The following is a 23,180-nucleotide window of genomic DNA, read 5'->3' as shown; positions in this document are numbered from 1 at the left end:
TGCAGGCAATACAGGATGAGCTGGTCACCCAAGGGATGAGAGACATTTCATCTTCCATGAAACTTGCAAAGATGCTGGGATGTTCCCCCAATGCTGGGGCATCCCATCCCAGACACAAACCAACAATTCAAAAGTACATGAAGTTTTACTGTCTGCAAAGCAGCTCCATTTAAGGTCTGTATCATGGATACATACATACGGACCTACAGATACTAACTTGGAGATTTTCTCCCAAAAACAAAAATCAAAAAAACCACAAGACTATTTTCATTACTATGAATGCAAAGTGGGCTAACTTGTCTGGTTTGTAGAATACCAGGCTATTTGAACTGGATTTGGATTTTATTTCAAACCATGGTGTTAGAACTGCCCGGCTCACAAGGGTTGTAGAACTCAAGGGAATAGGAGCTCTCTGGACTGGAGGCATCAGGCCTAAGTGCCAGTCCCAGCTCTGTCCCTGATAGCGAGACTAGGGACAGTCATTCCCCTTCCTCTCTTTCAGTCTCAGGAGAGCAAAATGGAAGGCTTGGGATTCTGTGATAAAAGAAGAGACAGGAGGATGCTGGTCTCACTGGGCATCTTCCATCTGCCGGACCAATTCATTTACTCAATCCACCAGCCCTGAAGGTTTACTTCACTTGGTCTCGCAGATGAGTTCCGTGGACATGCAGAGGTCACAGAGCAAGCAAGTGGCAGGACTCCCTAGTAATCATAATTGTAGCAACCGCTGAATGAGACAGAACAAAGCACGTGCCCCTCTATGCACATTGCCTCTCTTAGTCCTTGCAGAATCTTTGAGGCAAATATTACTGTTATTTCTATTTCACAGATGAGGAAACGGGTTCTAAAAGGTCCAGTGACCTGCCCGAGGTCACACAGCTAGTAGGTGGCAGGGCCAGGTCCCAAACCCAGAGCTAAATGATTCCAAACACATACAAGCTGTGCTCTCCAGCCTCTGCTCGGTAACCCTGAACCTAAAACTCCAGGTGGTAGGTGCCACCTCAGGGATAGAAGCCCCTGTTTTCATTTAAACCACCCATTACTAGCTGTGTGCTCTTCAACAAATTCCTTGACCTCTCTGAGCTTGCATTTCCTCCTCTGTCCCATGGGGATGGCAATAGTACCTCCCTCCGAAAGACTGTTAAAAACATTTTTAAAGTTCATCAATTTTTGCAATGCAGAGTGGTACTATGCTCTACCTGAATACTCTCATTTCTTGCTCGCAACAGCCATGAGATAAAATATGTGAACGATGCAAAGAACTTTCCTTATATGTAAAATATGTAAAAACAACTGAGCCCAGCGTGGGACATATAAACACTCGATGAATAGTAGCTATTATTATTACTGATGCTATTGTTGTTGCTCCTGGTATTATCATGACAAACTTGTTGCCGTCACTGCTGTACTTTTTTTCTTCTTCCTCTTACTATTATTAAGCGGCTTCGGATCCCTTTCTTGGAAATTTCCTCCCCACCCCCTCCCATGACGCCCTCGCCCCCGCGAGCCCTTAAAGCCGCTGAATCCGCCATTTGTCCCCTCTCCTTTGTCTGTCACCCGCCGCCCCACGCACACCTTGTGCCCCTTCCCTGCACCGGCCCCGCGGCGACCTCCTGGCCCCCGCGCGACCCCAGCGCCTGAGCTGCGCCCGCCCGCGTCCCTGCGCCTGGCCCCGCGGGGTCCTCCCCGGCCGCCTGCGCCTCACCTGCGGTGCCCGGCTTGGCTGCTCTGAGTCCAGCGCGCGGGCGGTGGGAACCGCGCCCACCTCCCGGCGGCGGCGGCCCGAGCGGAAACCCGGGCACCGAGCGCCGCGGGGGTCACAATCCCGAAGCGTGCAAGACGCAGGCGAAAACGCGCTCTCCCTCGCCCCTCTCCAAGACAGCAGCTAGGAAAGAGACTGAAGGGCTCTCCAAACACATCCACCAATTACAATGTAGCGACTTTATTTGGATCTGAATTCAAACAAACTATTTTAAAAATGATAGGACAACTGGAGCAATGTAGTCGCTGGGTTTAATGGTTAGGTTTTTTAGGTGTGACAATTGCAGTATGGCTCTTCTTAAAGAGTCCTTATCTTTTGCAGATGTATATTTGCAAACCTGAAATATGATGTCTGGGATTTACGTGGAAATAACGGGGACCAAGGAGTGGCAGGAATCTGGGTGAAACAAACCGGTCATGTGTTGATACTTGCTGCAGCCTGAGCAGGGGTTATTATTATCTGTTTTCTTCTTTTTCGTGAGCTTGGAATTTTCTGTAATAAAAAGGTTTTTAAAAGCAGAAGATGAAAAGGAAGAAGAGGAAGGGAAAGGGGAAGAAGAACTGTAAAGATACTCAGACCCCTAGGTCAGTAAACGTGGCCAAATTTATATAAGGAGAAAAAAATCCTCAGAAGTAAAAAAGTTTGTGCACCAAAGTATTTACTGCAGCAGCATTACATATAAATACAGAAAGAAGGGGGGGGGGGTTGGCGGTAGGAAAAGATCCAACTTGAGTTCACCATTAAGGAAATGGTTACATGAACTATGCTACATCAATTTCGTGGGTTATACAGCTATTTAAATGGGTATTAATAAAGACTGTACAACAGAAACACAAGGAAATCATTTTATATCCAAAAATAGCCAAACATGAAGTAATATATGTATATGCACTTGTATTAAAACAGAAAGGAAATACATTGAAGTGTTAGGTTTTCATGGTGAAATTATGAATAACTGTCTTTTCTAATGAAAATATAATTGTGAACTCTAGAGATTTCCTTGCAATCCTTTACATTTAATGAAATACATCTCAATGCCTGAAATTCTTTTTTAAAATAACTTTTTTTTTAAATGTGTAATGCAAAATTACTTTGTGTAATGCAGAATTACTTTGTCAGTGGCAAAATTAGACATTCTCTTCAGAAATGGCCAACTGTACTGCTCTGTTGCTCATCTGATGGTTTTAATATAATATTTATATTATTTATAAATATTTGTGGGACTTCCCTGGTGGCGCCGTGATTAAGAATCTGCCTGCTGGGCTTCCCTGGTGGCGCAGTGGTTAAGAATCCGCCTGCCAATGCAAGGGACATGGGTTCGAGCCCTGGTTTGGGAGGATCCCACATGCCGCGGAGCAACTAGGCCCGTGCGCCACAACTACTGAGCCTGCGCGTCTGCAGCCTGTGCTCCACAACGGGAGAGGCCGCAACAGTGAGAGGCCCGCGCACCGCGATGAAGAGTGGCCCCCGCTCGCCGCAACTGGAGAAAGCCCTCGCACAGAAACAAAGACCCAACACAGCCAAAAATAAATAAATAAATAAATTTTTTTAAAAAAAGAATCTGCCTGCCAATGCAGGGGACACAGGTTCAATCCCTGATCGGGGAAGATCCCACATGCCATGGAGCAACTAAGCCCGTGCGCCACAACTCCTGAGCCTGCGCTCTAGAGCCAGAGAGCCACAACTACTGAAGCCTGCGTGCCTAGAGCCCGTGCCCCGCAGCAAGAGAAGCCACCGCCATGAGAAGCCTGCACACCGCGTCGAAGAGTAGACCCCGCTTGCCGCAACTAGAGAAAGCCCGCGCACAGCAACGGAGACTCAAGGCAGCCAAAAATGATAAAATAAATAAATGTATTTAAAAAATAGTCATAATATTTATCAGCACCCTCAAAAACATCCTTTCGTCCCCAGGCTCCTGGTTTAATCCTTTAAACAAGAAGCTTACTCTCAAGCACTAAATGATAGAAAATGTCTTCCATCCTTTGTCAATTTTTGATTTAGAAAATAGGTGTCTATGAGTTTCACATGATTTATCTTGGAAGAATAAAAGTATCTTTTTATTGTCAAAAATTTTAATGTTAATTTGTAAATGTGTATGTGTGGGTACATATATGGATGTAAAAAAGTCTAGAAGGGCATATACCAAAATGTTAATAGTGGTGCTCTAAGATTATGATACAGGTAAAACCTACTTGCATTTTCTTCTTTACACCTGTCTGTATTTTCTACTTTTTCTATAACAAACATGCCAAAACCAGTAGGGCTTTATGATCAGTCACAGCCACCTTATAAATAATAAATAATAAAAACAAGGTGGCAAAATCAAGTGCAGGGAAAACTTTTTTGGTCTGCTGAGTATAAAAAGGACTGCCAATGTATTCTCAAATACCTCAACTCTACCATTTGAAAAGTGTTGAGGGTTCAAAGGCATTTAAAACCCATATTCTGTGTTGACTCCTGAACAGGATATAAGAAAACAGCATTTGGGCATTCTACCTGTTCTTAATTATTTTCCAGAATTTAAGAAATGCAGGTCTGTAAGACATTCCAATTTCACATGGTCATTTATTTGGGGGTGGAGAAAGGGGATCTTTACTTTTCATTGTACACTTATTGAAAGTAATTTTTAAATGGCTTTGCATCAAAAATACACTAGTATTTAATTCATGTGAATACAGCATATTGCCTCTAAAATCCAGAGGGAAATCTTAAGTTCTAGTTATGCAATAATATTCTCCTAATTTTCCAAAAGTATGAAATTTCATAACTAAAAAGAAGTACTTTGGTATCAGTGGACACTGATTCCAATTCATTGATATCAATATAGATAGCAAGCTACAAAGTGCAAGTTACTAGTAAATGAAACCCAATGCTGTACAAATTGTACTATAAAAACAAATCAAAAAAAACCCCAAATCATCAAGGAAATGCAAAACCACTAGATACCACCTCATATCCATTGAACGGCTACTATCAAGACCAATACAAAATAACAAGTGTTAGGGAGGATATGGAGAAATTGGAACCCTTGTGCACTGTTGGTGGGAATGTAAAATGGTGCAGCCACTGTGGAAAACAATATGGCAATTCCTCAAAAAATTAAACATAGAATTACCATCTGATCCAGCAATTCCACTTCTGGGTATATACCTGAAAGAAGTGAAAACAGTGACTCAGATTATTTGTACACCCATGTTCATAGCAGCATTTTGTTATTAGTCTCAATAACAAAAAGGTGGAAGTAACCCAGGTGTCCATTGACAGATGAATGGATAAGCAAAATACATACAATGGAATATTATTCAACTTTAAAAAGGGAAGAGGGACTTCCCTGGTGGTCCAGCAATTAAGACTCCATGCTTCCACTGCAGGCGCTGTGGGTTCGATCCCTGGTCAGGGAACTAAGATCCCACATGCTGCGCAGCACAGCCAAAAAAAAAAAAAAGGGAAGAAATTCTGACACATGCTACAATATGGATGAACCTTGAGATCATTGTGCTAAGTGAAATAAGCCAGTCACGAAAGGACAAATATTGTATGATTCTACTTAACCTGAATTACCTAGCCAAATTCATAGAAAGTAGAACAGTGATTGTCAGGGGCTGGGGGCGAAGAGGGAATGGGGAGTTAGTGTTTAATGGGTACAGAGTTTCAGTTTTGCAGAATGAAAAGAGTAAAAATGGATAGTGGTGATGGTTGCACAATATGAATGTACGGAATACCACTGAACTGAACACCTAAAAATGGTTAAGATGGTAAATTTCATGTGATTTTTTTTTTTTTTTTTTTTTTTGCTGCCCCGTGCAGCATGTGGGATCCTAGTTCCCTGACCAGGGGTCGAACAAGCGCCCCCTGCACTGGAAGCGCAGTGTGGTAACCACTGGACCGCCAGTCCCCTCATGTGATTTTTACAATAAAAAATTGGAAGGAAAAGATAAATAATGGTACTGTGTCAGTAAACACTAACAATTTAAAAAGTAAGCAACTAAATGGGATGTGGTATGCTGAATTGTCTCCTAGAACAGAAAAAAGGTCATTAATGGAAAAATGGGCAAAATTGCAATAGTCAGTAGCTTACTTAATAGTAGTGTACTGATGTTAATTTCTTAGTTTAGACAAACATACCATGGCTGCTATGCAAGATAACGTTAGGGGGTTAGGGGTATACAGGAACTCTCTGTACTATCTTTGCAAGGTTTCTCCAAATCTAACATTATTCCAAAATAAAAGTTCATTTTAAAATAAAATTTTAAAAAGCAAGTGACAACTAAAATGAAGTTAGAATCAACTCCTACATAGAAGACAAAGACAATACAAATATATTAGAATTGATAAAGTAAGCAGCAAAACATATGAACACCTATATAGATAGCTACGGTAGATATGAAATTGTTTTTCTTGTGCTGTTCACTGTTGCCCAGCGATTGTCTCATCATCCACTAATTGCAAAAAGGCAGGCTGTTGAATTTTATATTGCGGTAATATTTCCTTAATGATCCTGGGTGCATTTTTTCACTTAGATCTTAGCATGGATACAGTGTGAACTTCCTTCTGCCAATTCATGATTTTCTATCTTTGGTAAGTTGTGACTTAGTGAGCATCCTGGTCGTTTCGAGTCAATTACGAGCCCAGTGTTGTGCTCAGTGGACTCCTCGGCAGTACAACTCAGCCTGGACAACCCTGGCTCAGTCCACCAGCTTCCAGCTGCAACATGGGTGCACTGGATACAAGCTTATTTGGGGGGGTACTTAGGCATCTGCACAAACATGGTAGGTCACTTTAGCCACTAGAAGCTCCTGTTGAAGGTGCTGTAGCTTTTAGAGAAAAAAGATCATGAAATACTTTTATCAGTAACCAAGCAGCAGGAAGCAATTGATGAAAGCATCTTGCTTCATTATGAGTCTATTTAAATAGTATACTCAGAACTAAGTGAAAACAAAGCTTTACTCAGAAAGACGACTTGAAGCAGCTAAGTTTTACTTTATTTCCCAGCCCAGCTTCTTTTCTGTTAAAGGTCAACCGTGTAAAAACTGATGCGACATTGAGAAGGGTAGAAAATACACTGTCTCTCTTAACAACTCGGCACAAGGGAGAAATGACTAAGGCTATTGTGTCTTCTTCCCTTCCCTTCCCTTCCCTGAAATCAGTAGTCTAAACACTCAAGGGGCTTACAACTGCAGGTGCAAAGAGCTTTGACTCACAGGTGCAGCTTGCATTTCCTTTCTCTGTGACCTTTAAGGTCAACTGGTTAGCTTGCTTTGACCGCAAATAGAGCTCTTCTTAATCCCTCTAGTACAACCTTAACTTGATATGAAGCACTTACACAGGAATGGTGTAGACAAGAAGGCAGTTTATTGTACTTTGGGGAGAAAAAAGAAAAAACATGACTCCATTTAGGGGAAAAAAACAGCCATTGACACTCAGTAAGCAACACTGCCATCTAGTGGAATGGTGACACACCATCAAGACTTTCAAGACAAGGCATGAAATGTGAGCGGATTTGCTGGTTTAAATTTTCACCAAAAAAACCCGCACTTTTGAGAAGCTGGCTTTCAGAGAACCTCAGATTTTAAGGAAGTATTTTTACCTTTGAAATAAATTAATGTATGTGCTTTCTCTGATTTGGGGGCTAAAGAATGAGGTGTGTGTTTTTCAAATAGGCTCTCAAATTAATTCTGGATTTCAAGGTTATGAAACACTTTGGAGCAGCCTGCCTCTCTGAACATCCGTCACTCTTGCACTCTTGTTCGGCAGTCTAAATAGCAACCCCTGATGATGACAGTTTATAAAGAAGCAAAACTCAACTACACAAGAACTACATTAAGTTTACTCATTTCCTCTATTTTTACAATCTAAGGTGCTAAGTATTTGCACTTCACTTATTTGAATTCCTGGAAAAAAGCATTAGAACACACCAATAACACTTTTGCATAAATCACATAACCCAACTCTTATGACTACACAATAACAGTGGAAGATATTGGTGTGAGGGCGTGGGAATGCTGTTCTCAATGAATAATAAAGTCATTCTTCTCAAGGATTTAATTCTCCTTTATACCCAGGTGTTGCAGTAAATGTGTTGATCTCTTAACTTCTATGAGCATATAAATGAGAATATTTAATGAAACACCTGGCTGACAAAAGAAATAAAGTTGTGAGAATAACATACTGTTAATAGCCACGATCTCAAATTGGCATCTCTGTTATTACTGAGATTTTAGATTCCGGGTTAAGTGCTCTGCTCTTTGTAACATGCATAACGGTTATTGATCTTGCTAATGAGTTCCTCATTGCAACATTTCTGGATATATAGTTGGAGGCACTTGCTGATTCTAGAATGCATGAGTCTGACATGGTTTCCTCAAACCATACTCTTGGCAAACTCTAAACTCAGTTAAGGATTTCGATAAACTCAGTTAAGGATTTCGAAAGAGCCGAGTTCTGGGAAAGAGGTATACAAGTACAGAGTAAGAAGCTGAATTAAAACATTTTTAGGTTGCATTTTTGTCAGAAGACAAAACTGAATGTTTCAATGCTGAGAACCTGAGACTGTCCAGAAAAAACAAAATTCTGAATGTAGGACACAAGCTACCACAAAGTCAGAATCCAGTGTTCCGTATTTCCGAAAACAACATGAGTTAGGGAGTGAGAGTGGTCCCCGAAGTACTGTATCTGAATGAGGTTGTTCTTCTGTGGGTTCGTCTGGATGCCTGTGTTCACCACACCTTGCAGTAACCACCCCACCCCCGTCTCAAGCCTTCCTTCACCACACACTCAAGTCGACTGCATCCTTCACATACTGCTACTATTTGGGTAGCCCTGAAGCCAAAGCAATGAAAGATGCTAGGGAAGCCTTATATTAACTCAAACATGATGCCAAAGTCATCTCCAAAAAAGTTTATTAGCATGATTAAAAACATTTTCTTGAATAATGATAGAATTTCTAAACATGAAAGAGTATCAGTGGCTATATCCTATAACCAATATTTGCAACTGGATGGACAGTTTTATTGCCAGTCTTCATTTTATTAAAAACAATCCATATTTATGGGTTCCGTGTGAAGTCATGACTATTGCTTTGCCTGGGAATGAGTCCCTACTGCAATTAAGTATAAAAAATATCTTCCATAATCGGAGTGTGACCTGCATTACTGAGTAAAGAGTTAATAAAAATCCTCAAAGAGTTGGGTTTTTGTTTTTTAAAAACATTCCTTTTACACACTACAAAGAAATAATTAGTATTTTGGCTTTTTAAATTCCTACATGATATTTAGAATGGCAGTCCCCAAAGGTCCTCCCTTCACGTAACTGAGAACGCAGACCCTCTTCCGGAGCATACATTCCTGGGGTGGACTGGGAAGACTTCAACCTCCGCGTGTTTATACTGGTTTGAGAACAAAGACAGCGTCATCCAGAACGTAGTAGTCATTGTACATGTCACCTTCACACAGGTATGGCAGTCTAGTGAAAGCTTCGATAACAAAACCAGCTTTTCTGAAAACTTCAGGCAGACTATTCACTTGTTCTTCCCAATTCTGTCCCTTGATTTCCAAAATTTCTGATGGTTTATCCCACTTGCCACCTACTAGAACAAATGAAAACATTAAGTTAAATTCTTGAACAAACAAGTTATTTAAAGAGGGAAGAGGGGAAGAACAATATTTGCTAAGGGCTTGGTATTTGCCAAGCACTGGGTGCTTTGATGAATTATCTCCCAGGTGACCCAGCAGGAGGACAAAGAGAGGAAGTACAGACTTAGGAGAACTGAAGAACATGCCCCAGCCTACAAGGTTAATGAACACTGGGGCAGAAACGTAATCCCTGGTTTAACTGGACCCAAAGCCCACACTACTAGTTTCTCTGACAGTTTTGGACATCACCCTCCCTCAGACTGACTGGTGTGTAATGGTTAATAGGTTTGGAAAACTGCTGATTAAATACTGGAATATTGAAGCAGAGAGTAACACGTAAAATTTGAAAGACGGTTTTGGATAAATGCTAGAAAATGCCACTAGTGTAGTAAAATTATGCAACATATTAACTAGAGAGGTTTATCAGGCTGAAAATAAAAATAGGCTAATGAAGGGTTTTAATTTATAAACACAGATCATTCAGTATGTTTTTCAAGGGAGGTCAATCCACTCTCTAACTTTTCAGAACAATTTCATAAAAGTTAAGCTCCAGAACCAGAGAGAGGTTAACACACTAGAATGGATGAATCAATCCAGCACTTCTTGGAATAGTGACTGAAGTCTATGTTATGTTAGTCATTTCCAAACCCATGAGCATCAGATGCCCAGGTACTGGGGGGCTAGAAAAGGTCTTCAAGTTCACACACATACCAAGCACTGACTACAGACATACAAACACACACACACAAAAGTATATATAAATTTGGGGGTGCTTTTAGATGCTATGATGATGGAAAAAATACACAATAATACTAGAAGTGTTACTAAATTCAGATTGAGAATAACTTTCCGTAAATGACAAAATATAATCAACAGGTGCCAAGAGTACAAACAGTACAGTGGGAAGATTTTTCACTCTTTTCGGTGGCCCAGCACCCTCTTCCTGGTAGAAGACAAAGCCTGGGGAAGCAGCTTTCCCTGCCTTTCTTGCAGCTAAGGCACTGGCACATGACCTAAGCTCAGAAACACTCGCCTGAGACCTGGAAGGAGGAGCTAGTGACCCAGAGAAGTGGGGACTTGAGGCTCGTTCTCTGGGGAGGCGGAGCAGTGGCGTGAGACCAAGCAGCTGGGGCAGCGTTGAGCGGTACCACCGACAGGCTTTGGTCCAGCTGCAGCATCTAGTGCTTGGCGGCAGCAGTGTGCTCTTTGGATCAGTTTTATACTATGTTTTAGGGCATGTGTCTTGTGTGTAGACCCCCATACACGATTCTCCAGTCCTCCCAGGGACTCGCTGAGCTACCCCAAATCCTTTCAATAAATTATCCTTTGCTTAAGTCAGCCCAAGTCATTTTCCGTTGCTTACAAAGAACCTGACTGACAAGCCCCCAAGGGGCTGGGGATGAGAGAGATTCCACACATTTGTTTCACAGCACAATAAAAGGGGTCACACAAAACTGGGGCACAACTAGTTAAGGGTACACAACTTATTTCTTTGTTGTACTCTGATGTACTGTTCACTAATTCTGCTCTTGTCTCTACGTGAAGACACTTCCTTCTGCTTCTCCTCCATTTCCAGAAGTTACTGGCCCAGCACTAAGCACAAATTAGATGCCCCAAGACCAGCGACTGAACTGCTCTAGAAATTTAAAGTACGAATTATCCGTCAAAGAATACATCCTGGGAATATGCACCACATGTAAATCAAAATCTCACTCAAAATATCTAACACTTTCGAGGATTTGTAAAATCCAAGAAAAATGTGAACATATGAACATTTAGAAATGTGCTCTAGGCTAAAATCTCAACTTTAAATGGTGAAACTGGATTACAAACAATCTTTACATAATCTCAAAAAGTTCCCGATTATGGTTCCTTAATAAGAGTTCCTCTCTTTGGTTCTTCCTTTCTTTAAAAAAAAAAAAAAAAAAAAGCCAACTCTCTTCAAATACACAATCCCACCAACCACCTCACACATACACACAGAAATGGAGACTGTGAACAGAGGCAAAATCATTCTCGGTCTGGAACTCAATCTGATTCTATTTCATGTCGGTAAGGTTCTTTTATTTTTCCCTCCATTTTATTTAAATCAATTGCTACTTCTCACCTAATTCATTTATATTTTAAACCCCTACAGATTAATTTTTAAATGTATAACATTATAGAAATTGTCTAAGGTGATAAATTTCCTTTTTTCTCAGAGAAACAGGTAATAAAAGAATAGCTGAGAAAAAATTTCATATTAACACTGAAAATTTCCTTTGCTATTATGCAGCTTTAGAGAAGAGCACCTCACCAAACAAAGGCTTGAAAATAATTCATAAAATCACGTTAGTAATCAACAATTCAGTTCCCATACAGGCGAACTCACTCTGCACTAAACAACACTTGAATATTTTTAAAGAAAAGCTGAATTTCTATAAATTAAAGTACTTGTCATTTAAAAAAACAACTGCAATGGCTCCTTCCTTGAAGAATCATCATCTCATAATATATGGATGCCTATACCTGTTTTTTTCCTCTATGAAAGAGTTTCCTACATCACAGTTCTAATAATCTCACCATAGTTCTAATAAATCTAATAATCTCAGATTTGCCCACAAAGTTTGGGTCATAGGGCAGGAAAGGGAGCAAAAGCTCTTAAAATTATTTTTTTTCTCATCTGTCAAGAAATATATTAAAATGTTAACAGTGATTTTGGTGGGGGTGGTGAAAGGACTATGGGTGATTTTTTTGCTTCTACTTTCAGTAATAGTCTTTTTTTCCCTAATATGTATATATTACTTTTTTTTTTTTAAATACTGTATATCAAGTGCTTGTGGAATGAGTCTTTATTCATTTTTTTTTAAATCTTTTTTTATTTATTTATGGCTGTGTTGGGTCTTCGTTTCTGTGCGAGGGCTTTCTCCAGTTGTGGCAAGCGGGGGCCACTCTTCATCGCGGTGCGCGGGCCTCTCACTATCACGGCCTCTTTTCTTGCGGAGCACAGGCTCCAGACGCGCAGGCTCAGTAGTTGTGGCTCACGGGCCCAGTTGCTCCGCGGCATGCGGGATCCTCTCAGACCAGGGCTCAAACCCGTGTCCCCTGCATTGGCAGGCAGACTCTCAACCACTGCGCCACCAGGGAAGCCCTATATTACTTTTAATATATTTTAATTAGTATTATTTTAAAGAAGAATTCTTATATTTTAAAGATATATTCTGAAAGATGTGCAGATAAAATATCTGGAATTTGCCCTAAAATAACACAGGAGTGAAGGAACAAGTAGGGAGAAGAGCTGGAACAACACTGGGTTGAAGTCAGGTGATGGCACAGAAGTCACTGTGCTGGTCAACTACTTCTGCATATGTTCGAAATTTTCCAAAAAGGCTTTTTTTAGAAAGTGTCAAAAAATTAATTTTCTATGTATTTTCTAGCTTGGTCTTCAAAAATGGTAATCTTTTTTTATTCCCTCCACTAAGAAGATAAACTTTCAACCTTTTCAGAGGGTTCTGTATTTTTAAAAAAAAATCCTACAGCATGTGGGAGTTCTTAAAGAGAAATTTTTCACAGGAGTGGGCTGCGGTGTGACATATCATTCAAACTTCCCTGTTTCACTAAGATGTTGCTTCACAGGCATGGGGGAGGGGGCAAGCAGTGTCCTCACAGCCTGCGCTCTCACAGGAAACCACTGCAACTGGTTTTCTCCCTTCTCAGGCAGTAGTCGGAAAGGAGCGGAGATATGAAACTCCAAAGTTGCAAATATTTATTTTACCCTGGAGCACTAGCTCTCCAAGAGAAATGTTAAAAGGCAGCTTCCCTGTTAAAAACTCTATGTGACAGAGGACCTGACACTGGGACACTGCTGGTTAACTTTGTGGCTCTGGTAGGCCCACTTCCATTTCAAGTTTCCATACATAATGATCACTGTACCTTGTAAAGCGTTTCTTTACTTCTAAGGTGACTGAGTCTGGGTAGGAGACCTGTGCTTATAGTTATCAGACTTAGGAGTGAAGCTAAGTCCCTCAGCTGAAGAAGTAGGAAGCCTGGTCTTCTCCAAGTGACTTTACCCTCTCATCTGGTTTACATTTATCAGGTTGCTAAAAAGCTCCCAGCTCATCTTCAATTGTACAAATACTAAAATTAAAACATGGTGAGAACAGATTTGCATCACAGATACAATGATTCTAGTTTTAATTCTTCTGTTCTGGGTCAGGACCTATAACAAAAATGTTAAGTGACAAAAAGCTCGTCTGAAACTTACATCAGACCACTTGGATTACTTTTCAATTTTGTTTACAGTAGCAAAGGACAAAGTCAGACAAATAAGGCCACATGGAAACATATAACCAGGCAAAGTCAGACTAAAAACATGCAGAAATTCCAATTTGTCTCTACCAATACTATTTCACATAGAGCCTCCCCCTTGATCCCAAAAGGGTTGAGGGGAGGTCTTCCCATTTATAAACACCTGAGCAGCTTTCCAGCTTCACATGCCTGGGATTAGATAGAAGGCCAAAGTAGGGACCCAACCTCTATGACATGAAAGCAGCAGGACGTGGTGGAGAGAGCACTGGAGTGGGTATCGAATCCCAGCCCTGCTAACACGTTGCTGAGATGTCCACAATTATCTCTAAAATGGGCATATGACACTGCCCATTAATGGAATCATGGTGGCAGCAGAAATAGCTACCTTTTATTAAATACTTACTAAGACTTAGGTAAGTAAATACTCCTTATGCACCGATGGCCTCTCTTAAACTTCCCGCTAAACTCATGAGGTGCACAGTACTATCCCCATTTTGCTAATGAGGAAACAGACCAGAGAACTAGGAACTGGCAGAGCTAGGATCCCAGCTAAAGTGTGTGCTCCATGAGCTATACTCTCATCAAATAGACGAAAGCTACGAGAGACCACAAAGCAATGTACAAGTGCCAGGAAAAAATCCAATTTGCTGGGCTGTGGCACGGCCAGCTCATTAGGCCTCCGCTCAGTAATCAAAGACACTGTAGGCTAAGCCAGGGCTACATTTTGCCCGATGTACATCTTGCCTTTTATAATGTTTCCCACTGGGACAACTAGACTCATAAAAGAACAACTGTAAATTGTCATGAATTCCTAGCAATCACAACTGCCACAAGGCCCCCCTCCAAAATCCCTACTGCCCATGTGCTCAATCAGTGGGCGTGACATTTGCATGAAGGGCTTTGATACCTATTACCACATTGAATACAACACTCCTGTGAGGCCAGGGGGTACAGATGAGGAAACAGGCCCCAAGAGAGTAAGTGATCTGCATAGGGAGATCAGAGGAAAGCTTGTATGTACACCACGAGTGTACATGTGGACCCCGAACTTCTAACTCTGGATCTGCTGTCACCTCTGCTCATGAAAATGCAGATTCCTGGGACCTCTCTGGGGCTGCCCTCAAGTACCAGACATCACTGCACAACAGCAGGCTGAGGTTAGGAAACTCGGAGAGTTAGGAAAAGTGAGGAATACCAGTGTCTACTTTTTTTTTTAGTCTCATATTTTTTTAATTGAAGTAAAGTTGATGTGCAATGTTATATAAGTTACAGGTGTACAACCTCACAATTTTTAAAGGTTATACCCCATTTATAGTTATTATAAAATATTGGCACCAATGTCTACTTTTACAGTCTTGTCTGTGCTGGGAGTGAGGGAAGAAAAAGAAAGCAATGGCTTTCAATGATTCTTCACCCCAAAATGTCAATAAAACGGAAGCACAAAGGGAGGTGAGAGGCCCACTAAACAGGCTCGCCTGCTTCCTCCTGCAGGTGCCGCGGGCAACTGCACCGTCTCGGTGGTTCAACCACCTTCCCTTGAAGTGGACTACACTCAAAAAGCTGTGACCATGCACTGCTCCTTCTCCACAGCGGGGTGCCCTGCAGAGCAACCAACAAGCCTGTGGTTTCGCTACGGCGCTCTCCAGCCCGAGAACCTGTGCTTGGATGGATGCAGAAATGAGACAGACAAATTCACACTTGTGAATCTGGCACAAAACCAAGTTTCCCTCACTGTAAACAGGCTGACTTTCAATGACAGTGCAATCTACATCTGTGGAATAGCCTTTCCCAGTTCGAAGGAACCGAGAGCTAAGCGGACGGGAGGAGGGACTGTGCTGGTGGTAAGAGGTTAGTCAAGACTTTATTCCCAACTACTGTGTTCTGCTCTGCCCCCTAAATGCATCAAAATACTTATATGCAGAGAGTATGAGGTAAATTTGGTAACTTAGTACCCGAGCCGGTGAAGAGTGTGACCTGCACACAAGCTAACATGAAGTTTGGATTCAAGAACTCCTCCGACACCATCTCCCAGCCTCCGCAGACACAGAGTCAGGGTTATGTGGGTGCTATATTCTCTTTCCATGTCCAGACTTTACTGGCAAAGGCTGACCAACTATGTCCTCCTTTTGTATGTTACACTGATTGAAATGTGACGATTAACTGACAGCCTTGTCAGGATCTAGTCTGGTATTGCACCATCTAGAACAAAACACTGGAGAAGCGTAAGCGATCAATAAATTGGACCCAGAAAAAAAATATGCATTATGGAGAATAAACACAAATTTTAGGTGAAGTCACTGGGGGATCCCTGACCCTACCGCTTCTGCATAGATAATGAACAGAAAGAAGGTCGGTGTGGCTCTGGCTTCTTGAGATTTACTAAAATCCATGACAATTTCCTCATGCAAGTGAGGACACTGAGCCTAGCTAAGTTCTATAAATTAAGAAATTTCAGAGGAAAAGCTTCACATGATTCTGGGGGAAGGAAGAGAAGGGCAGTAACTCCGTGCTTTTTTTCAGACCTCTCGCCTTTAAAGAAACTCTGGTATGATGAGCGCTGAGATCATTAAAACGAAAACCCAAATTAACCAGCCTTTTGGTGTTAAAACAGGACTTTGAGGAGCCCAGATTGTCCTGTATTTTAATCCCTGCTTTGGTGCTCTAATGGACTTTTGATATTCCACTGTCATTTAACCTTAGTTTATTCTCACCTGTAAGGTAAATTATAAATGCGTTAATGCACATAAAGCACTTTTAATGGTGCCTGGCTCATAGCAAGTGCTCAATAAATGTTAGCTATAGATATTAAAACAAACACACAACAGCTTTGGAGATTTGTGTATCTCACTGCATGCATTCGTCTTCTATAAAAAATATTAGACAGAAGAAAAATGGTTTGTAAAGAGATGAAGGTTTCAAACCTGCAAGCTTATGTGAAGAAACATTCTTCTTGAGGAGCAGGAAAGAAAGTACCACTAAGATAGACATGGCAATTTCCTTTTCTACAGAGCTCCTAATTTCACACTTGAAACTTTTTTTTTTTAAGTTTTACAGATATGGTTGATTTGTTAGTTTCACAAGAAAAATGTACGTTGTATAAACTGAGTTCACAGGATAAGCATCTATGGGATATTTAGTTGAAAAGTACAAGTTATTCAGATAACAATTATAAATCTAAATGGATTTTGTAATTCAAATACTCAGGTACTTGAAGACATGGTGTGTTTCTTCATCACTACCTACAGCACAGGACACTTCCTGCAAGGAGGGAGAAATTCAGAATGTGCAAATGGATTCAGTAATTCCACTTCCAGAACTTTATTAGAAATAAGGGGCACATATAACAATGCCTGTCTTTTAAGCATGCCGTGAGCACTAAAATCTCAATGTACGGCCTTCTCAGGTTCTTAGAGAACTGCATTGTTCAGCTATGTGTACTAAACAGTTCAAGGTTATAAATACACGTGGGAAAGTATCTTAACTCCATAAACAGACTCTTGGTGACACCTGTACATCATATCTACTAAAAGAAACTTTAAACACCCTTGAACAAACCCTTAATGTTTATCTAACTTTAAGCAAAACTTTATATAAAAAGTGATTCTTAGCATTATGACAAGTAATTAATTGAATTTTTAAAAATTTCAAGTTTTAAAAATGAATAACATGTTGGGCATAATACATTTAAAGAACTAATGAACTGGCTTTAACTATATCATATACTTGAGTACTTTCTGAATCCAGACCCTGAATAAATTTTTATACGAATAGCCAAAGAGAATAAGTTCATGTTTCACCTCTAACATGTAGTTTCGATTATACTTTATACATATATTTGCAATAATATGCTTCAATAGTGACTGTGGTTCTTTCTGTATCTGTAATTAACAAAGAGACAAAGGTTCTCAGCAAGGAACTGCAGAGTCTCCTGACGGCCCTCTTATCACTGCTCTCTATGTACGTTACTGGTGTATTCGTGTTCTTCATCGTCCTCACCAAAGTAAGTCAAATTTCTTGCATTAGATGTCCCTATGGCCTTGAATATTATCATAAGGAAATAATTTCCATCTCTCCACATGCTGGGAGCCTCAGAAATAGCTCATCTAATTAATATCTTCCTTTGCATTTGCAGGAAATACCACCTGCAGAAGAGGTCTGTAGAAGAAAGCAAAAATTTTCATCACTGAAATTATTAACCAGAGTACACAATTTACAGGGTTTTCTTTTTAAAACCCAGTAATATGGGAATAAGAGACCCTTCTTTATAACCATCATACACATGCTACTTTCCGCCGGTGGGGGAGGTATGAAAGGGCTAAGAACAATCTTTAAGAGCAAAAAAAAGGTTAAAAGAGATTAGAAGCTGCCTTTAAATATCTTTAAAAGGCCTAAAGATTTTGAGAAAGACTATCTTCTGGTTGTTCACATGCTACAAGAGGGGGTATGAATATGTTATATTAGGATTACTATAAATCCTACAATCAATATCAGTTTGAGCTACTTTATTAATAAAGCATCTCAGAAATGACATGAAAATTATTAACTCTTACTGCATTACCATTTAAACATTAAGTTAGTTTAACCTTATTATGGTATGAGATCTCTGCCACAACTGTTTTGAGTATATAAAATGTCTTATAAGACTCTCCTTTTCTTCTTGACAGTCAAAATCTAACACTCTAAGAAAGAAAGAAACAGAAGATTCACAAAAGGTACAGACCAATGCTTGTAAAATATCTTTCGAATCGTGGTTGTAACTACTTCAAATCCAAAATAATTTAAGAAACTCAGAACTTCATCACAGAACAACTTTCAACCACAGATACTGTTTCCTATTGTTGAGAAAAATGATGATCTCAAGTGGTAACATATGTGGTAAATTGATAGTTCTCAATCATAAATTCTACTTACTATACTCAAAATACAAGAGTTAACTGTAGGTACAGATGTGTTGGGTGGGGTAGTTTCTGAGACTTGTGGCAATAAAGAAAGAAAAGGCTCAGATGATGTGCAATAATCATTGCTTTTAGTCCTGAGAGAGATATATTTTTTTCTTATTTGTATTTATAGAAAAAGAGTGCTCGGCGTATTTTCCAGGAAATTGCTCAAGAACTATATAATAAGAGACACATGGAAACAAGCCAACAACCTGTAAGTGTAAAATATCAAAAAAGATATAAAGCACGTTTAACTAAAAAAGACTAAGCTGCCAACAACCTATCGATAATCAAGTTTTCCTTTACAAACGTCTGAAAGAGGACTTTCACAAAACGCATTTTTTTATAGAACTTGTTTTGATAAATACATAACAAAGGTCATCTGATGCAATATTCAATAGACACCAGGCTGGCATCTTAGTGACATGAAATCTTTCAGAAACACATTGGATACAAGCAATGTTTTCAGTACAGACAAGGATGCTTTTGTGGGTTGAAAGCTACTTTGTACTGTATCTTGCATGCAGTAGTGAGCATTAAGTAGATGTTGCAAACATTTGTGGATCAAATTATATAGAAAACTTACTCGTTCACATTAAAAAAGACACAGCTAATAAAGATAAGAAATGAGTATTTCTTCAGTCTTTGGGGTTGTAGTCACAGGAAGAATACATCTATATTGACTACAATACATTCTGATAGTTTTTCTTTAAAGTCCTATATAAACAGGTTTTTCAAACAAGACATTTTAGAGCCAGTAGAGCAGATCGTTTCCATGATGCATGATCAAACTGCTCAGATTTAAATTAAAATGTATACAAAATAATGAACTTATATACTAGTAAAGATATTTTCCTCTTAAACAGCAGCCACGAGGTCAAATGAAACAGAATTCTGATATGAGGTGCGGGGTTTTTTTGCTTTGTTTTGTTTTTAATTAATTTATTTATTTATTTATTTTTGGCTGCACGGGGTCTTTGTTGCTGCGCACGGGCGTTCTCTAGCTGCGGCGAGCGGGGGCTACTCTTCGTGGCGATGCCCAGGCTTCTCATTGGGTGGCTTCTCCTGTTGCGGAGCACGGGCTCTAGGCACACAGGCTTCAGTAGTTGCGGCACGCAGGCTCAGTAGTTGTGGTTCGTGGGCTCTAGAGTGCAGGCTCAGTAGTTACGGCGCACGGGCTTAGTTGCTCCGTGACATGTGGGATCCTCCCAGACCAAGGCTCGAACCCGTGTCCCCCGCATTGGCAGGCGGATTCTTGACCACTGCGCCACCAGGGAAACCCCCTGAGGTGTGTTTTATAAAATCCGATTTCTGAAAAAGGTTTTCATCCAGGAAAGAATATCATCTATGTAGTCACTTCATCCTTCAATGTATATACAAATACATAAAGAAGTGGTCTAATTACCTAAGATGTCACTCTGAATAATTATAAATGCCTGTTCATACTCTTTTCTTATTGATGCTGGGGCATCTTTTTCAGCAAAGAGACCAAGTTAAATGGCCTGAAGACAGGCCTGGAAGTAGGAATTTTAAAGCTCTAAGCCAGGGCTTTGACAATGGCATCTGAACAAGAAAATTATTCTTCAGTTCCCACATCTTACTCCAAATAAAGGGAAAATGGTAACTGGACCTTTAAGGTTACTGGAAGGGTATTTAGGACCCAGAATGCAAGATGGCACTGTAGTTTATATGTTGCTTGTAGTGTGGCGTTATTGGTTACATAACTTAAAATATGGCTTATTATTTACTATTGCAGCAGGAGAAAGACAACACTTATGAAAATAGAAGAGCACTTCCTAACTATGAAAGACCATAGAAATCTTCTGATTTTCAATTAAGTCACTGAAAATCCAACTCCAGAAGTTATGGAAGTGTTAATGGACATACACTGATCAGGGTTTTTTAAAAACCAATTTAAAGTAAACGGAAAAGTCAAATGGCTACAAGAAGGATGCCAGAGTATAAGGAAACTATTACTAAGAGTAATTATCACAATACTAAAACCCAACAAAATGCAACTGAAAAATACTTTCCTAATTTGCTAGGAGAATTCTAAGCAGTCAAACATCTTCAAAAACTTTCAATTATAGCATATATCCTATATTTGTTTCATTCAACATATGAGGTGCACCACATGATGACTGTTACCCTGAAGAAGATTTGAAGACACACCATGTGCCTCAGTCTTGCGTGGAAGAATTGTCTTTACGGTGTGTAGAAGTGATGGGCCAATTAGACTAAGTTGGCAGGGAAGGAGGATGGAGGGAGGAAGGAGAGTGGCAAAATTTGAGTTAGAAAAAATCATCTTGAAAAGTATTTTGTAGCAAAAATTATTTCCTCTGGTATTGCAATGGGGCAATGGTATAGTGCACGTTTTCCTACCAGGGTATGCAAAATAACTTACATCATGCTACCAACAAAAAGTGAGACTAGAATAGAATATAAAGTAAGAATACAATAACTAAAATACAGAAAATCCAAAGCAGAAGGTTCAACCAGAAAAAAACCTCAGAACAAATAAGCCACATCTGACTCTAGATGTCAGTCTCGTGCCAAACAACAGCACCAGGGAAGGATTTGGCAATGCACTGTTCCTGACAATGCCCTTGCAATACTGATTTTTTTTTCTCTTTTAATAAGTCATTGTATTACACACACACACACACAAATATACATATGTGCACACGCATACACACTTATACAAACCTACACTTTACACATAGTTGGGATCAAACTAAGTATATAGTTTTGTATTGTACATTGCAATGTTGATTTTTAACCAACTTAGGAGGGAAATGTTAGGTAAGGGACTGGGTATACAGCAAGGATGTTCATGGCACTCATTACCATCTCACTAAGAAAACATGTTATGAATTGTTCTCTGAAAGTTACTTCTGTGTAAAAAAAATCTATTTAAAGTACCTACAAGTATATGTTCATTACTAAACATGAATTACAACCTATTATGTTTATTTCATTAAAGTGCTTCTCTTAAGCTGGTATAAAATGAGATGTATTCTTATTTTTAAAACCCAAATCAAATTTTAGAATATTTTAAGATCCCTTGAAAGCGTTTTGTACTAATGGTTTAAATCAGTAATCTCTAACCTTTCTAATCACATGTGCCAGGAAAAATAGGAAGGGGAGAGAGGGGAGCACATAACCTCATTTTATTTGTGTGTAGGATGTATATATGTGTGAGTGCATGTGTGTGATTTATATAGTGTATGCATATACACTTATGCGTGTATATGTGTATACACAAAAATAGAAATTAAACAATGGGCATTAAAAGTAATATAAATAAAAATGTTAATATTTTCTTCCTATATCCCAAAATAAATTGTCTTGTGTACTCCCTCCACTTTGAGACCACTGGCCTGGCTGAAATAAATGAACTTCTAAACCAGATGGCAAAAAAGGTAACCACTAACACCATCTAGGTGAATAGAAGAAGTGTTGGATTCGATCATTTCCTTTTCATTTCTGAGAGTCATTACTTGGTACTTTCAGGGCTGAAAATATACTGTTCTTTGTGTAACTAACAAGGAAACAAAATCCCTAAGACAAATTCATATTTGATTCAGATTAAATCTTTGCCAATACAACCAAAGACTGTGTTTCAAAGATTGATTTTTAAGCTAAAATTTGGAATACACTTTCCCAAGTAGTTATATTCCCTGAGGTCATATATGAGTGCCTGATGTATATATAATATTCATTCTTTTATCCATCCATGCAGCCAACAATATTTATTGAGTGCTATACTTATTATGCAACCAAAGGCCTCTTTTGCATGCTATCCTTGGGTCTCACTGAACTTGTCCTCGCCTGTGAACCCCACCTTGTTCACATCTTCATGCTTTTGCACATGCCATTCCCTCTGCCTGGTAAAATGTTCCACAGATACAAACAGGTCAAATGTCACCTACATGAAAACTTCCCTAGCAGTTAATGGATCTTTCCTTCTCTAAACCGATAGTACTTCGTCATGTTTCTTATCAGACTATCCTGCCATTGTCTGTTTACATCTTCTGAACTATTCTGTAAGTATTTTAAAACTAGAAGCACATGTCTCATTTCTTTTTATTTCTACTGCCTAGCACTGCCTGGTACATAGTAGGCTCTTAAATGCCTTTATATGAATGCAATTGAACGATGTTTCTATAGGAAAATATTTTTTCAGCATTTCACCTGAGATAGGAAGCACACTTCGCTCCCTAGCCATTGATCCTCACCCCCTTCATAAGGACTGTTCACTGAATCCCTAACATTAATTTTCCTGCTATCTGAGCATCCAGAATTTTCACTGGAAAGGATTAAGCTATAGCTTTCTGTTTAGATTTATATTTCCCAAGACAATGAAAAGAAAATAATATTAAAACAACTTGAAGACGAAAATGGACAGACATGGTTCTAGTGTCTATACACCCTACCCTCTAGACAAGAGCACTTAAACCCACATACCAAAAGGTGTAAACGAGATTTTCAGAATAAGTCATTTCTTTCTCTCTGCTATATAAGACCTGAGAGAGTTTGAAGCCCTGGGCTAATAGGCATATA

The 23,180-nt window shown here is 39.6% G+C and overlaps 2 protein-coding genes across 3 annotated transcripts in view; one reads left to right on the top strand and one right to left on the bottom strand.

Moving 5' to 3' along the window:
• Nucleotides 1–7,092: 7,092 nt before the first annotated feature.
• Nucleotides 7,093–23,180, bottom strand: part of METTL9 (methyltransferase 9, His-X-His N1(pi)-histidine) — a 45,044-nt gene continuing 28,956 nt past the window's right edge. The window contains exon 5 of one of the 2 annotated variants that reach the window (XM_068524812.1): nt 7,093–9,347. In XM_068524812.1, coding sequence (XP_068380913.1) covers nt 9,142–9,347 — 206 coding nt within the window. In that variant the 3' untranslated portion in view covers nt 7,093–9,141. The remainder of the gene's footprint in view (nt 9,348–23,180) is intronic. The other variant, XM_068524813.1, reaches the window with a different exon arrangement.
• IGSF6 (immunoglobulin superfamily member 6) lies at nt 11,379–20,433 on the top strand. The gene is made up of 6 exons (XM_068523834.1): nt 11,379–11,445; nt 15,172–15,528; nt 17,574–17,680; nt 18,345–18,392; nt 18,751–18,831; nt 20,377–20,433. The coding sequence occupies exons 1-6, from the start codon at nt 11,379–11,381 to the stop codon at nt 20,431–20,433; spliced, it is 717 nt and encodes a 238-aa protein (XP_068379935.1).

This window comes from Eschrichtius robustus, chromosome 16 (assembly GCF_028021215.1).
Source record: "Eschrichtius robustus isolate mEscRob2 chromosome 16, mEscRob2.pri, whole genome shotgun sequence".
In the NCBI taxonomy this organism is placed as follows: Eukaryota; Metazoa; Chordata; class Mammalia; order Artiodactyla; family Eschrichtiidae; genus Eschrichtius; species Eschrichtius robustus.
Note: the sequence above shows the minus strand (reverse complement) of the source record. Positions and strands in the feature narration are given on the sequence as shown.

What these genes read in the sequence shown, in the direction of transcription:
- IGSF6 (XM_068523834.1), top strand. Translation starts at nt 11,379, where the DNA reads ATGGAGACTGTGAACAGAGGCAAAATCATTCTCGGTCTGGAACTCAAT. An exon ending in TCTTCATCGTCCTCACCAAA is followed by an intron (nt 17,681 to 18,344) that starts GTAAGTCAAATT and finishes TCTTCTTGACAG; the next exon opens with TCAAAATCTAACACTCTAAG. An exon ending in AAACAGAAGATTCACAAAAG is followed by an intron (nt 18,393 to 18,750) that starts GTACAGACCAAT and finishes TTGTATTTATAG; the next exon opens with AAAAAGAGTGCTCGGCGTAT.